This window comes from Trachemys scripta, chromosome 1 (genome assembly GCF_013100865.1).
Source record: "Trachemys scripta elegans isolate TJP31775 chromosome 1, CAS_Tse_1.0, whole genome shotgun sequence".
NCBI lineage: Eukaryota > Metazoa > Chordata > Testudines > Emydidae > Trachemys > Trachemys scripta.
The window spans coordinates 149,884,960-149,899,750 of NC_048298.1; the positions used below are offsets into that span (position 1 = coordinate 149,884,960).

General features: G+C 45.7%; 1 protein-coding gene across 1 annotated transcript; it reads right to left on the reverse strand.

The window, feature by feature from the left end:
- LOC117887141 (cell surface glycoprotein CD200 receptor 1-A-like) lies at positions 1 to 11,161 on the reverse strand. Its single transcript, XM_034789424.1, has 6 exons — positions 10,872 to 11,161; positions 7,169 to 7,480; positions 5,076 to 5,315; positions 3,914 to 4,016; positions 1,874 to 1,925; positions 1 to 134 (listed from the first exon to the last, which is right to left on the reverse strand). Exons 1-5 carry the CDS (start codon positions 10,957 to 10,959, stop codon positions 1,913 to 1,915), a joined length of 756 nt encoding a protein of 251 aa, XP_034645315.1. The 5' UTR covers positions 10,960 to 11,161; the 3' UTR covers positions 1 to 134; positions 1,874 to 1,912.
- Positions 11,162 to 14,791: the final 3,630 nt, after the last annotated feature.

Consider the following 14,791-nt stretch of genomic DNA (forward strand, 5'->3'; position numbering starts at 1 on the left):
GATTCTCACGTTGCTGACTGGAGCCCTGGTGGGAGGTCTTCACTCACTGTCACTTCACACACTGTGTTGTAGATCATATTTTCCTTCTGCACGTAGCTGGCGTAGGGCTCCAACTCCTGCTGCTCAATACTATCCTAGTAAATTCAAGGCAATAACCATGAGCACCAGGACTGGATTTGTTGGGAAATAAAGTTCTTTCTGGACTCTTAAAAAGTGTGAACTGAGTAACAAAGTTTCCCCTCCCCTAAATGTAAGAAACGCAGGGAGCAGGGCTCCACGGATATCTGAATGATCACAGGCTGATGCTATGGAAACGGTTGATGGCATGTCTGCCTTACAGATAGAGCCATCAAGGGCAGCATGGTCTAGTACCTAGCACAGCGGAATGGGGCTCAAAACTGGGATCAGTGCCTGGTTCTGTCACTGACCTGCTGAGTGAACTGGAGACATTTACTTCACCTCTGTTTTCTCATCAATGCTCTGTCTCTTACCTATTTGGACTATAAGATCTTTGGGGACTGCCTCTTACTATGGCTTTGTACAATACTGAGCAAAATGGGGCCCTGATGTCAGTTGGTTCCTAGAGGTTCTATTGTAAACCAGTAATAAATAATAACCCAGGCTAAAACTGCAAAATAAGGTTAAGTTCCAATCTATGCTAATGAGGATTTCATGATGTGTGAGCAAAAACAATTAACAGTATTTAGGTTTCAGAGTAGCAACCGTGTTAGTCTGTATCCGCAAAAAGAACAGGAGTACTTGTGGCACCTTAGAGACTAACAAATTTATTTGAGCATAAGCTTTCGTGGGCTACAGCCCAATTCATCAGATGCATAGAATGGAACATATAGTACGAAGATATATATACATACAGAGAACATGAAAAGGTGGAAGTTGCCATATGTTATATAAATATATATATATGTATATATATCTTCGTACTATATGTTCTATTCTATGCATCTGATGAAATGGGCTGTAGCCCACGAAAGCTTATGCTCAAATAAATTTGTTAGTCTTTAAGGTACAATCGTATATAGGCTCCTAAATGCACAAATGCCTTTTGAAAATGAGACTTGGGCTCCTCAATCAGATCTTGCACTGCTGAGGGCAGAAATGCCTCAATACCTTTAAAATTCTGGGCCTATGTGACTTGCTCAAAGTCACCACAGGAAGTCTGTGGTAGACAAACGAATTGACTTTAGCTCACTAGAGCCCATGGCTAGCACTCCAACCACTGACCCGTCTTCCCTTTCCTGTCCTTAGTCAGCTCATCTGTATTGTAACATGATTTGATTACATCAGAGTTAACTATTGTTAAAGTGTGGGTCTCGCTCTCATTTTTGCTAAGGACTCTTTACACTGCTCTGGCCATAAAGGAGCCTTAAAGGGTATTCAGAAATTTCCAGATTCACAGTCCATTTTGTTACATGACATCTTTCCTTTTGTAAATTTTTAAAAAGTTGCTTCTCATTTAGAGCAATAGGAAAAACTTTTAAAACAACCCCCTCCCCCAGCCACTTTGCTGTAAAACCACTAGGTGTATCACAGCTAAACCCAGCCCAGCTCTTCCTGGCACGATCAGGGAGAAGTGTCAGAGCTGCTGCTTTTTGAATCACAAGAACACTAGTTTGAGTCTTGACTGTGGCAGTGCACTACAGGCACATGTTACAAGTCCGAATCTTGATATTCCGAGTGCAGATGGACTCTGTCCTGCTTTGTGTCAAGTGACAGTTTGCGGAACACAATTGCACCTGCAGAAAGCAGCAAGAGCAAAATCTGACAGCTTCCCTTAAAATATAAAACTGTTCCCAGTTACTTTGGCAGCACATCTCAGATTTACTGACATCTTGACTTACATCCTCTTCCTTACCTGCATGTTGTGTGTGGGAGCAGACTCAGGGATTTTGGATTAACAACAAATTCTGTGGAAGGGAAAAGAGGAAAAAAAGACAGAAAAAAGTATAACAAATTCTACCTTCATTGTTAGGTTGGGCCACTGAGACCGCATTATCTTGGAGCAGGAGGGCCCTGGTTTGGAGAGAGTCTGTAATCCATAACTAATGAACCTCTTCTTCCTCAAGTCATCAAGAAGGAGGCTAAACGTCATCTCTCAGATCCTTCACTGGGTGGCTCTTGACTCTGATGTTTTGATCTCCTGACTCTACATTTGTGAAGACCCTACTCCTGCCTGTGGGAGCCCCAAGCCCCTTGGGAGAGCAGAATAGTGGAGGCAAGGTCCTCTGGATGGATAAGAGCTTTGCCCTGAGTAAGCTGTTAGGGGGCTTATTCCTTCACCCTCTCACTTCCCTGGTCCTTCTCGCATGAACAGAGAGCAACAATACCCGAAGTCCAAAGGCACAAACCATTTGATGTTTATTGGGGTGAACTCCCAGCAAGCATGATTCCAGTTTCCTTCCTCAGTGTCCCCCTTCCCAGCTCTGACACCACAGAGCCCTCCCTGTTCCCATTCCCTGTTCCCCTTTCCCCCTTAGCAAAACATGATTCCAATTTCCCCACCCCCATTCCCTGTTCCCATTCTCCCCCCTTACTTCCTGATTGACTGCAGACTATATAGTAAAACTTGAGTTCTGCTTAGCTATACCTTAACCAATCATTTTACTGAAATTTACCTAACCAATCCTAACACATTGTAACATGGTTATTTAACCAATTATTTCCCACCACCTTAATTGGTTTACACCCAACAAAATTAATTTTACAGCAGACAGAAACAATTACAGAACCAGACAGACACCATGCAAATAAACATACAAAACAATACAGAAGCGAGGATTTCACATCCCAGCTATTGATAAGTGAGTTCTTGCCAGACAGGATGCTATCAAACTAAGTTTCCTTTTACATCTTCTAGGCTCTTCCCTTTCTCTGGAGGTGACAGGAATAGCAGGACAGGATTGTATTCCTAACAGCCCCGTAGCACCTTCTTTCCATGTGACTAGTTTGCAATGTGAGGATGTGACCGTTCACTTCTCAGCTTATGGCTGCCTCTGCTGCTTAGCCAAACGCCTTACTTAGCCTAAGAACAGAGCCTCAGACTGTCACAGTACGAGAAGGCCCTTACACGGACAGACAGTGATTTTGATTCTTTTATATCTCTATAACTAGCTAAGTGATAAGAATACACCTACATTCTTAAAGTATAGGCCTTTACAGACAGGCCTGAATATCTATATCCTAACATAAGCTTTACTCTACATGAACTAATCCCCTTCTGAGGGAAGAGGAGGACATGAGGCTAAGCAGTTGGAGCTTGGACTAGGGGGGGGGATAGGAGTTGAGTGAGGGGTTCTCCTGGAATACCACCTACACCAGGAAAAGAACGTCCCAGTTACAAATTGTCTATATTTAAATACAATGCTCCCTGCTGTTTTACCCTGGCACTGCATCCTTCTGACGCGTTTAAGCAAGGTCTGATGGAACTGAAGCGCAGCTCCAGCCAGCAGCGTCCCTTGCGCAACAAAGGAATAAAGATTCTGCTGCTTGATTCAGCTTTATTAACCTTCTGACAGGACAGTCCTGCTCCGTTCTCCAGAGCTGGGTGACATCTGTCTGGTAGGGAAACCGATCACCCAAAGTGCTGGCTCAAAGAAGCAGATTGAGAGATTCTGTAGTTCGTAGAGAACAGCTTTTACTTTGCCAGCTCTCTGTACTGACAGGAAGCTTTCCTGGACACAGGGGGTGGCATCTTATGTGTCCCATGCCCACCCCCTCCACTAGTGTATCATTCACTTAGATACATTGTGCCTCTTTGTGCCGCATCATGCCACATCCTGTGTGAATGTAACAGAATCAGAGATGCTTGGATGTCATCTGATCTCATATCAAACAACACCTTAAGTTTCCGCTCAGCTCTAGACAAACTGATTCCTTAGTGACATGTCATACATACCTGCCACGGTGAACCTTACAGAGGAAAATGAAAGCCAGAATGAAGAAGATGCCCTGGAGACCAACGGAGATGGCGAAATATGGAAGAAACGTGTTTCCATTTTCTAATAAAAGAGAATCATGATTTTCTAAATAGGGAGAATCACCATTTCAATTATTTCCTCACTGATCAATTCCTTTATTGTGTCCACCTGAGGATCACAAGGTGCTTTAAATATTAATTATACCTCACAGCCTGCCTGTAAAATAAGTAGTATCCCCATTTGACAGAAGGAGAAACTGAGGCAAAAAGGTTAAATAACTTGTCAAAGGTCATGCCTGGAGATTTCAATCTGGAAACGAAACCCATATCTCCCAATGGCCAATCATGCACTATAACTACTAGGTCATGTTACTCTGATGGATTCTGCATATCTCACCATTCAAGCTAACTCCTATATGACTTCAGAGCAAAAGAGCAAGGAGAATAAATAAAGTAATCCAGATAACAGCCATTTACCGTTCAGATTATGAGACTGTTACCCTTTTTAGGTGTCCAGACACTAGCATGTGCTCTCCTCCCCATCTCCTTTCACAGTCCCGGTGGCAGGATTTGTATTTGCATCCCAACACATTTTGTTTATGCTTCTCTTTCAGTTGAATGTCTTGTCCATACAAGCAAGTGACAATTGTGACTCCAGTCCCATCAATGCCTCCCCACTCCCAATAAAGTACCACAACCCTGACCTAGAGGGAGCACCTCCTGGGAGGGAGTAGGATAGTTCAGTCTTCATGGCCCAAGTCATGATGTCACACCTGTCACTGACTCTTGGTCGCTACCAAGCTGGGCCAAATGTGACCTGGTGACGTCACCGTGAAAGGCTTCATAGCCATTGAACAGTCCCCTAACCAACCCAGTCCTCCAAGTTAGACATTTGTATGGAAAGGAGAAAAGAAAAAGGGCCCACTTCAGTCTTAAATTGTAGAGAGTATTTCTGCAGTTTTATAGATTTCCTTCTCTAGACATTTTATGACGCAAACTGGAATGGTCGGCTGAATTCGCAAGGTCCCTGCCACACCCTCAACAGTCTCACTAATATTTGTTGGAGCTGGTGAACAGAGGAGCACGTAGTTTATCAGTTATGAATGAAGATTAAATAGAGAAAAGAGATGTGTTTTGTTACCTGATGGGCATTCCTTGGATTGGCTCGTGTTCCAAGCCGGATGAGAGACCAGGCAGGTTATACTGGTCTCTCTAGGGCTGTATATACTGAGCACAGTCACTGTCCCATTTGTGTGATTTTCAAGCTCAGTCCTGGGATCTCCGGTTGGGTCCCAAGAGACCTGTGCAGCTGGTTTCCCTGCAGCTGCCTTGCACACAGCGGTCCCTTTACTGTCACAGGTCAAGGTCACCACAGGAGGGACTGCAGGACAGGAGAAGGGAAAGAGTTGAAGTTAGTTTGCTGCACGTGGAATGGCAACTTTCCTCATTCCTATACAAGAGGAACATCACAGAAAGAGGAGAATGGGCATGGAGATAGTATTGCAATAAATAGCAAACACCTGCTACAGCAAAATAGATAACATGGAGTCCTTACAGCTCTTGAAATAGGGGTATCCCTTGGATGAGAGGGTGAGTGAAAACCTTAGTGTACCATTTGGACTGCCATAGATAATACCCTGAGACACGGCTTTGGGGAAATGAAGTACCCTCTCCTCACATGGCAATTTATCCTGGTTCAGTTTGAGACATATAAGCTCTTGTACACCCTCTGCTGTCAAGTTGGAACATAAACAAAAGAAAAGAACCTGTATCACTTCAGAACTGGAGAATGTTGAGGGCTAAAGTGGGAACTAGGAAAAACATCTGAGAGGAGGAAGGCTGGGAACCACAATAAGCAAAGGTGCATTCCTGTAGGCCCTTTCCTTCAACTGTTTTGACTGACCAAGTTTCCCAGCTCCACCCCACAAAGTGAATGGCTGGGACCAGGAGCTCATCTATCACCCAGGTTCCACTGCATTGTCTTGTCGTCATGACTCCTAACAATCTCACCCACTCATGTCAGTTTCTCAGGGATGCTGTGTAGAAATGGGCCTGAATCCAAAACCCCATATCCAAAAAGTTCAGCTCTGGATCCTGATCTACATGTTGTGTCATCTGCTGCTGATCCCCGGCAGTAGTTAACACAGGGGTGTGCGTATATTTCTTATCCCTTGGGGTGTCTTTGTCTCTTTTCCCCGCTCTGTTTTAGTTAATTTTGCAGTAGTAAATTCTTATGGTTATATCATTTAATATAGTCTTTCCAAAATTACCTGGGCAACTTTCAGTATTCTGATCTAGTTACTGCCCTCATGTCAGGTTGGTCACCACGGTCATCCTCCTTTGTTGTGCACAAGCTAATGCACTAATGATGTTCCTAGTAAATAGTCTCTTTATGGCAGAAATGTTACGGGGTAGGATAGGAGGAACTGGATGTCCCAGGGGGTTGGTAATAGGCTCTATTAGCCTTTTACTTGTAGCTCATCAGTTCTAAACCAGATCAGGTTTGCAGTAATTGAAAGTCATTACTATCTGCTGTAGGTGAACTGAGCTGACCTCAGTCCTGGTGCTAACAGACTTGGTTTACACTCGCCAATGGGCACCCAGTCTCAGAAGAGAGACCAAAGAACAATTGAACACGGGGGGACTGAACTATCATTATTCCTAAAAGTGGCCTCACTAAGTAGGGTTTAAGGTGCATTGACTTGTTTGCTATACATGTTCTGTGGAGAGAGGATTTCAATCTCCAGAACTGTCATGCTGGAATTTCTCACAAGCACGAAGGCTCAGATCCTCAAAGGTATTTAGGCTCCTAACACCCATTGAAATCAGTGGAAGTTGGGAGTCTAAATACTTTTCAGCATTTGGGCCTAAATTAACGTTTGAAAAGCAGTTTCCTGGGGGGATGGCTTGGGCTGGAGGTGTTTGTACAGAAGCCCCTCTACCAAATAGCCAAAGATCAGGTAGAAAAATAGCTCATGGCCAACCTTTCCAGCCCTAGAAACCACGAGAAAGGTTTGTGGCGGGAAAGGAGGACCAGAATGTGAAGAAGTTGGATGCGAGGAGAGACCAGAATGAATTCACATAAGGGGATTAACCCAGCAGACATCCTGAACTCCTTAGTTCTTGGAGTTCTCTGAGCCTATATTCTCAACTTTCTAAGAGGAGGGGAGGTTTATGGGTCAGGCATGAATCTGATTGTGCAGACAATTAAAAACATCAGAAACTGTTACTTACTTAATACAGTCAGAGTGTAGGTTTGATTGTAAGTTCCATCGCTGGTTGAAATTTCACAGCTATAACATCCCTCATCTGTGAGTGTCACTTGCCGTATCTGAAGTGCACTATCAGTTTCAGGACTATATTTCCAATCCATTCTCTCACTGCAGTTTGTTCTGCCTGACTTGTTCAGATCACGTCTGTATCCCAGTATGCAGTGATTTCCAGTCCTTGGTCTTATCTTCCATATTACTGATACCAGATCCACCATTGAAACATTTCTACAGTTCAGATTAATGCTGGAACCAGCTATTTTAGATACTCTGTCATCTAGAAAAGATGCAGGAAGAGAAGGACACTTGCAAAGGTCACCCAGAATGTCATTATAACCTTGGATCTCTGGGGTAACATCTCTAGTATTATATAATATTCCATAGTAAGATCCCACCTCTGCAGATACTAGACCCATTTTCTTGCATCCCATAGCTTTAAACGGTGACCGATAATCTGACTTTCGGTTTTGCCACCAGTCCACAGGATTAACCTCTCTGCTCCCATACTCTGTAGAACCTGCTGCCTACTGCAATCACTGCCAAGTTTCAGTATAAAGATGTTATTGTGGAGTGGAGCCTGACTGAGACGCAGGGCACAGCCATACTGGAGGAGCTCCTGGGGTAACTTTATTTTTTTCTTCTTCTTGCTTTGGCTGCAATTGTGAGGCAAATGAATGATAGGGAGGGAGTAACATTAGCAGTGCAACTGTTCTGTACTGCCGTTGGCGTAAGCACAAATCAGGAGAAGTTAGACGTTTCTGAGCCACTTCCTGCTGCTCCAGCCACAATGGGAGTTAAACTGCCATCTTGGAGTAGCTGGAACTCAGCAGAATCAGAAAATCCTTTCAGGAGCTATATGCTAAAGATTGGTGTATACGTAAAACTTATACTGCGGTAGCTATGTCAGATAGGGGTGTGATTATTTTTTACCAATATAGCTATGCCAGTGTAAGCCCTAGTGTAGATTCAGTTATCCTGGAAAAACAGTCCAACTTTGAAAATAGTTTTTATTCAACATATCTTTCCTCCTCTACCCTCCCAAGGCCAAATTGTGCCCTGCTACACTTGAGTAAATCTGAATTAGGTCCTTTGATTTTAGTGGCGTTATGCCAGATTTACATTGATGTTATGGAAAACCAAATTTGAATGTTTGTATTTGATATTTATCAGGTCACTTCTCTGATAAGAACGAGTTTGTAGTCCTGTTAGGCCTGCAAAGCCCATACAGACACAGGAGAGCGAGCTGGGGTCTATTCTGCCTCACTGAGCATTGACAAAACTCTCAGTCAAGTTCCAGTGAAATAGTCTTTACTATCGATGGTAGAGGAAGCTGAACAAAGAACCCAGCTGCATTTTCAGATTCCAGGTGAAATTTGTGGAGCTGGCAGTTAGAAAAATCTTATGACTGCTAAGTTGAGCAAATTTGTCCTGCGATTGCAGAGAACAAATAGGGAACTGCCCTTCCCCCATCTCCTTTTAGATTTTCTATTCTGGATATAAAATGCATATGAAGTCCAGTACAACTTATTTTCATGGCTGAATCATCAGCATCACCAACCCCTGGGCTGGGCAGCTTTAGGTGTGAGTTAGTGACATGCCAGTGGATGGAGGAGTCTAGTAGGTGGATCTCCAACCAAACCCATCCCTTGTATAGTGGGGGTCCAGCAGGCCTTGATGCTGCTACAGACCATGGGCTGCAGTCCTACCCATAGAGCCTTAAAACCTGCGGATCCCATTCTCTTACCCCATGAAGATTCTCTCTGCAGAACTATTCACTTTGATTTTAAACTTCTTGGGGCAGGGACCATCTCTTTGTTCTGTGTTTGTCCAACGCCTAGCATGGTGAGGCCCTGCTCCATGACTGGGGCATCTAGATGGCACCATAATACAAATAATGATTAATAATAATGAGATTTTTTTGCAGGATGAGAGGATTCAACCCCAAGTATAGGGTTAACTTCTCCTTCCCAATCTTTCACAGGGTGATGGATGTCTCAGTGTTCTGAGTTATGCCAGTACTGTGCGGCACCAGGCCACCCTCTCTTTCCTAACCACTCAGCGATGGCCATTCGATCAGGAAGGTTTGGACTTTGTGAGCTCCGGAAATCTTGCTTCTTGCCAGCGATTGAATGGTTTTCTTGACTGGGCTCAGTATCAGATCTGATGGAATTTCTTGCCTGAGAACCTTTGTATAAGGAAAAATAGGAATATAACTTTCAAATTAGCTCACTAACGTCGAGGGGAAACTAAGAGTCTCTATCCGATTAGTTGCTGACAATACACCTCTTCACAATCTGTTCAAAATGGCTAAAAGATGCTTCATGCACAGCGAGTATTGTTGCAATAGACAGCTCATCTCCTCCCCCCTCCCCGCTCCCCTGTGGCCAGAAGCAGCTTGTCCCTTCCTGCCTGCACAGTGTCGAAAAGTAGCTAACACATCCATGCTGCTGCTGGCCACGAACATAACCCAGCCACCTCCTTTTCCCTGGCTACACTGCAGGCAGGAAGGGGTTAAGCCCTAAGGATGCATTGTGCACCAGTGCTCAGAGAGAACCTGGCTGCAGGGGCTTCAGCGAACCCAGCCAGAGAAGTGGCTCAGCAGGGGAGGATGCCTAGGGGACGGAGCAGCCCCCCGCTCCCTGGGGGCAGAACCAGGGTTGGGAGGTGGGTGGGGGTGGGTAAAGAGGGTGTAAGACCCTGCCTGGGGGGCTGCTGTGGAGCCTGCAGGGTCGGAGTATGAACAGGCTGGAAATCGCTTTCCTCTCCTCCCCCCACCACTCCAGAGCTTAGCTGAGACGCGGAGAGGCTTCCCCGTGCCAGCGCTGTGTGGGGCTTTACCTGCCAGGCTGTTGATGAGCTCAGCGCTCCAACCAGGGGCTGGTTCTCTGCACAGCTCTGGGAACAGGATGTGCCCCACGGGGGGATCGGGGGAGGGAAGTGGAGGAGCAGTGGGGCTGGTGTGGGTGAAGAGACAAAGGAGGGAGAGGACAGCGAGATGGGGACCACGTAAAGGGCCAATGGCTGGACAGCAGAGGCGATACGTAACTGGCCGCCACCTGGCATCTGCCTGCAACTCACCAGCCAACACAGCGTGCAGCCAGTGCTGGCCAGAAATGAGACAGTGGGCAGGGGACCTGAAGGCAGAGGGCCGGCACACAGTGAGGACTGCGCTGACGGACCAGCTCGGGGAGCAGCTGGCCCCATGCACTGCAGCTTTGCCCCACTGCCAGCCTTGCACACCCATCCCCATTGTCAGCCACTGGACCCCCCACTCACCACTGGTGGGCAGGCAGCTGGGAAGCAGGGATCCAGCCAGCAGCAGGACCCACCAGTACTGATGGGGAGGCGGGGTGAGACAGAAAATACGGGACAATTTGCCCGTTTATAAGAAAAAGTCGGGACATCTGCGGGAGGGCTTAAATATGGGACTGTCCCTTTAAAAATGGGACATCTGGTCATGCTACTAGTGACAACAGGCCTGGTGATCACAGGCAGATGTAGTGGATGAAGAGCAGGTCTAAGATGCCAGGAACAATACATAATCAACTGTGTCCTTTAATTAAAGCAGCACTGATAAGTACAGCATTTATGTGACGGAAACATCCTAACACATTCCCCTTCCCTCTATCCATAGCAGCTGCTTGGTCCCAAAGAGAAGTCCAACTTACCCATTGTTACTATGGCCACAGCGATGGTGAGCAGAACGAAGGCACAAAAAGTCTTCCCAACACAATTCATGTCAGCTTTTGCTTTCATCGCTCACACAGCTCGCTCGCTCCATCCATCCTGTTGTAAGCCCAGCTGCAGATGTGGGGAGCTTCCCTTTGTGACAGCGTGTACTTGCCAGCCAGTGTCTCTGTTCCCTCTTCCACTTCCCCACCTCTCCTCCACCCCAACTCTGCCTGCTCCTGATTGATTAACTCCTGGGAGATGGAGGTGCCTTTTCATAGCACTAGGTTTCCTGAGCTGAGAGCCAAAGCGAACATTGAGGAAGCAGATTGAGCAGCTCTGCCTTCCGTTCATTGGCTCTCCTCGCAGTGCTGATGTGTGAAGATAAACTCCACGGCAGAGCTCAGAATTGAGTAAAAATGAAGCATATTCTTCAAGCCTGGGCTTACCATCAGATAGGGACCATCTCTACAAAGACCTCTTTTAATAATTGCTCCGCAGGATGTGCTCTGTCCCTGTTAGGATCAGGGCCTTAATCCTGCTCTTAAACAAAGAGGCCCGCTCAGACCTCAGAGGAAAGAATGTGTACTGAAGGGGGGGAGGCTTCTATATTTTACTTAGCTTTGGACACAAGTTCTTTAGCCTTCCCAGCTTGGCAGCTGCCTCCTGGGAGTAACAGTTGTAACTAAAACAGACTGAGCAGAGAGGCCGGCATGTGTTTTGTCAGGCCCATGACTTTGGGCTGTATTTTTTGTGGTTACTTTAACACTTCTTGGCTAGATAAGAATGCCATAACAGATCAGTTCAGTGGTCCATCTAGTCCACCCTCCTGACAGTGTCTGGTACTAACTGCTTCAGAGGAAGGTGCAAGAAATCCCATAATGGACATTATGGATTATCCTGTCCCTAATCTTCCTAATCTCTGCCAGTGAAGGGTAGTTTAGGCTTGGAAGCGTGACAATTTATCTCACTTATAATTTTTTTTGTCCTGCCCAATGTTATTGTGGATGTTCTCAGTACCCTTAAAAGGTCTAGTCCTGAGCTATTGGCCTCAATAAAATCATTTGGCAATAAGGTCCATGGGTAAACTCTGTTAAATTAACAAATGTTTCTTCTTATTAGTTTTAAATGTAATTTAATTGAATGTCCCTTGTTCTAAGTAATATGAGAGAAGGTGAATAGAAACACTCAATGTACTTTAACTATACCATTTGTTATTTTGTATACAGGTAACTCTATTACATTCCATCTTACTCATCTTCTTTGAAGTAAACAGTCCCAGTCTTTCTTCACACATAAGTCTCTAATCATTTTTGCCTCTGCCACTGTCCCATTTCTAATTCTGCTGTATCCTCATGGACCAGAACTGAGCACAGTACTGCATAGGAGGACATACCATTGTTTTATAATATTTTCCATTCCATCCCTTCTACATTTAAATATTTTGTTTGCTTTTTAGACCTCCACAGTGCATTGAGCAGACGTTTTCACTGAGCTTCCCCCGCTGCTGTTTAGGTCTATTTCCCGAGTGATTACCATTAATCTAGAAACCACTAATGCATGTGAGCAGATAACATGATTATCTCAGAGAGTGGGAGAGGGACAGGAAGGGGGTGGTTGATTGGAGACACATTAAGAGACCAGGGTGGAAAGAGAGTTAGGGAAGATCTAAGTTGTACCGAGACTTGTTCATGAAGGAAAGGGAGCTTGAATTTGATGCAGAAGCCCAGGGGACTTGAAGAGGAGCTAGACATGGACATAGAGGCAGGCAAGGCAGATGATTTTCTGGAAATTCTTTGGGTGGATTGAAGGGTTTGGATGAATGTCGTGACCCTGTGGGGGAGGGGGTCAAGGGAGGAACTCTTCCGGGTCAACAGCATCCGACCCCATGTTGACACACACACAGAAACCCTGCTACCCTTGCTTTTACTGTAGGGGTTTATCCAGGACAACCAGGGTTAAACAACTGGATTCGTATGGCAGGTGGACATGGTTGACCTGCCATTTAGGAGCTACAGAACCTGCTGATCTTTTCCGGGAGAGGCCTGGGAGCTCACAGACCAGCCAGGGAGTTCACAGCAAGGGTGTTAGACCAGAGAGCTCAGAGGCAGTGAGTCTGCTGGGCTTTGGAACTCTTTCTTTTCTTGTAAAAAGACTGTCCCATAAACAAAGGGCCTGGGAACGAAAACACAAAATGATTGAGGTGGGACTTATGTTTTCTCTTGTTTCTGCACCCCAGAGAATGGAGATGCCTTTGTCTTTTCTCAACCAGAGACTGGCATATCTGTTACACTGGAGGAGCTTGGGCTCTTTTACAGAGGAGGTGAGGACAGCTGTACGTCTGGGAGGCCAGCGAGGAGGAGGGTGTAGATGTCAAGGTGAGAGAGGAACAGGGCCTGGATAAATTGGATGGAGGAGGGCGGATGGAATTTGGACATTGTGCAGAGGGGAAAATTGAGAGGATTTATTGACAGCATGAACGTGGGGAAACCAGAAGGATGGGAGTGGGCAGTTGATTGTGATGCTGAGACAATGCAGAGATTGGTAGAGTTACCAGCTGGGCTAGGGAATGGGGAAGAAGAGGGAAAGGTCTGGCAGGAAATGGGAGGCATTTGGATTTCATGGGGTCGAACTTGAGCTGGTGGTGTGTGCGTTATCCAAGAAGAGTCTGGACGAAGAGGGGGAGGGTAGGGCGCTGAGCTAAACCTGAGAGCCCTCTCTGCTAAAGGTAGTAACTGAAGCCAGGAGACTGTATGAGGTTACCTCTGGATAGTGCAGAGGGGAGAAAAGAAGAGGGCCAAGGACTGAGCCCTGAGGGTTACCAACAGAGAACAAAAGGGAGGAGGAAGAGCCCCAAGTGGAGATACTGATGAAGCAGTTGGAGAGGGAGGAAGAACACCAGAGATGACCCTTTCTGAAGCCAAGGGAGGAGACAATCTCAGAGAGAGAAGGTAGTGATGATTTCCTCTGACACCATCTCTTCAGACAACAGTACAGTCCTGACAGCAGTATAATCACATGCACTGAATAGTCCTGTGTTGTCCTCAGAGGGCACACGTTCTGTGGGGTTACATGATTTTACCATAGCACTACAGCAAAGAGTCAACACCAGGATCATTTCTTTGAAATGGAATGCAGACTTGTCACGTTGCCAATCTCAAGCCAGCTCTTGTCTGTTCTCCTAGCTGAAGTATGGGTTCTCCTTTGTGGTTTTTAACGTGGGTTACTTTAGATCCACTGTCTGTTTATTATAGTATCATCAGACATTGTCTGAGAGATGCACAGTCTGTGATCAGCTCCGTTTGAAGTGGACTTTTTCCCGGACCAGAAGATCACCATAGGGGAAGTCAAAATGCCCATTGTGATCCTGGGAGGCCCCGCCTATTCCTTAATGCCATGGCTTATGAAGTCATACATGGGGCAGTTTGACAGCAGCAACAATAGGCTGAGCAAGTGCAGAATGACTGTGTGCTTTTGGCTGTTTGAAAGCCCGCTCTATGGGAAGCTGGACCTGGCCAATGACAATCTTCTTATGCTTATAGCCGCGTGCTGTATGCTCCATAATATTTGTGAAGGGAAGGATGAAAGCTTCACTCAGGGCTGGACCGCTGAGGCTCAGTGCCTGGGGGCTGAGTTCGAACAGCCAGAGACCAGGGCTATTAGAGGGGCGCAGTGTGGGGCAATAAGGATCAGGGATGCCTTGAGGCAGCAATTTGAAGCTAAAAGCTACTAATATTTGTTGATATGCTTGGGAGTGCAGTGTTTGTAATGCTAGGAGGTGATTGGTGCACATGATGCAATATGTGGGTTTAACATAATTATATGTTGCTTTGCAGGGGTCTTTTTGCTTTCCGTTAATAGAATAAAGATTGCTTTCAAACCAACACAATTCTTTTATTAAAAGACAACAACTGGAAGA

What these genes read in the sequence shown, in the direction of transcription:
- LOC117887141 (XM_034789424.1), bottom strand. Translation starts at nt 10,959, where the DNA reads ATGAAAGCAAAAGCTGACATGAATTGTGTTGGGAAGACTTTTTGTGCC. An exon ending in CTACACTCTGACTGTATTAA is followed by an intron (nt 5,316 to 7,168) that starts GTAAGTAACAGT and finishes CCTGTCCTGCAG; the next exon opens with TCCCTCCTGTGGTGACCTTG. An exon ending in ATCCAAGGAATGCCCATCAG is followed by an intron (nt 4,017 to 5,075) that starts GTAACAAAACAC and finishes CTCTTTTATTAG; the next exon opens with AAAATGGAAACACGTTTCTT.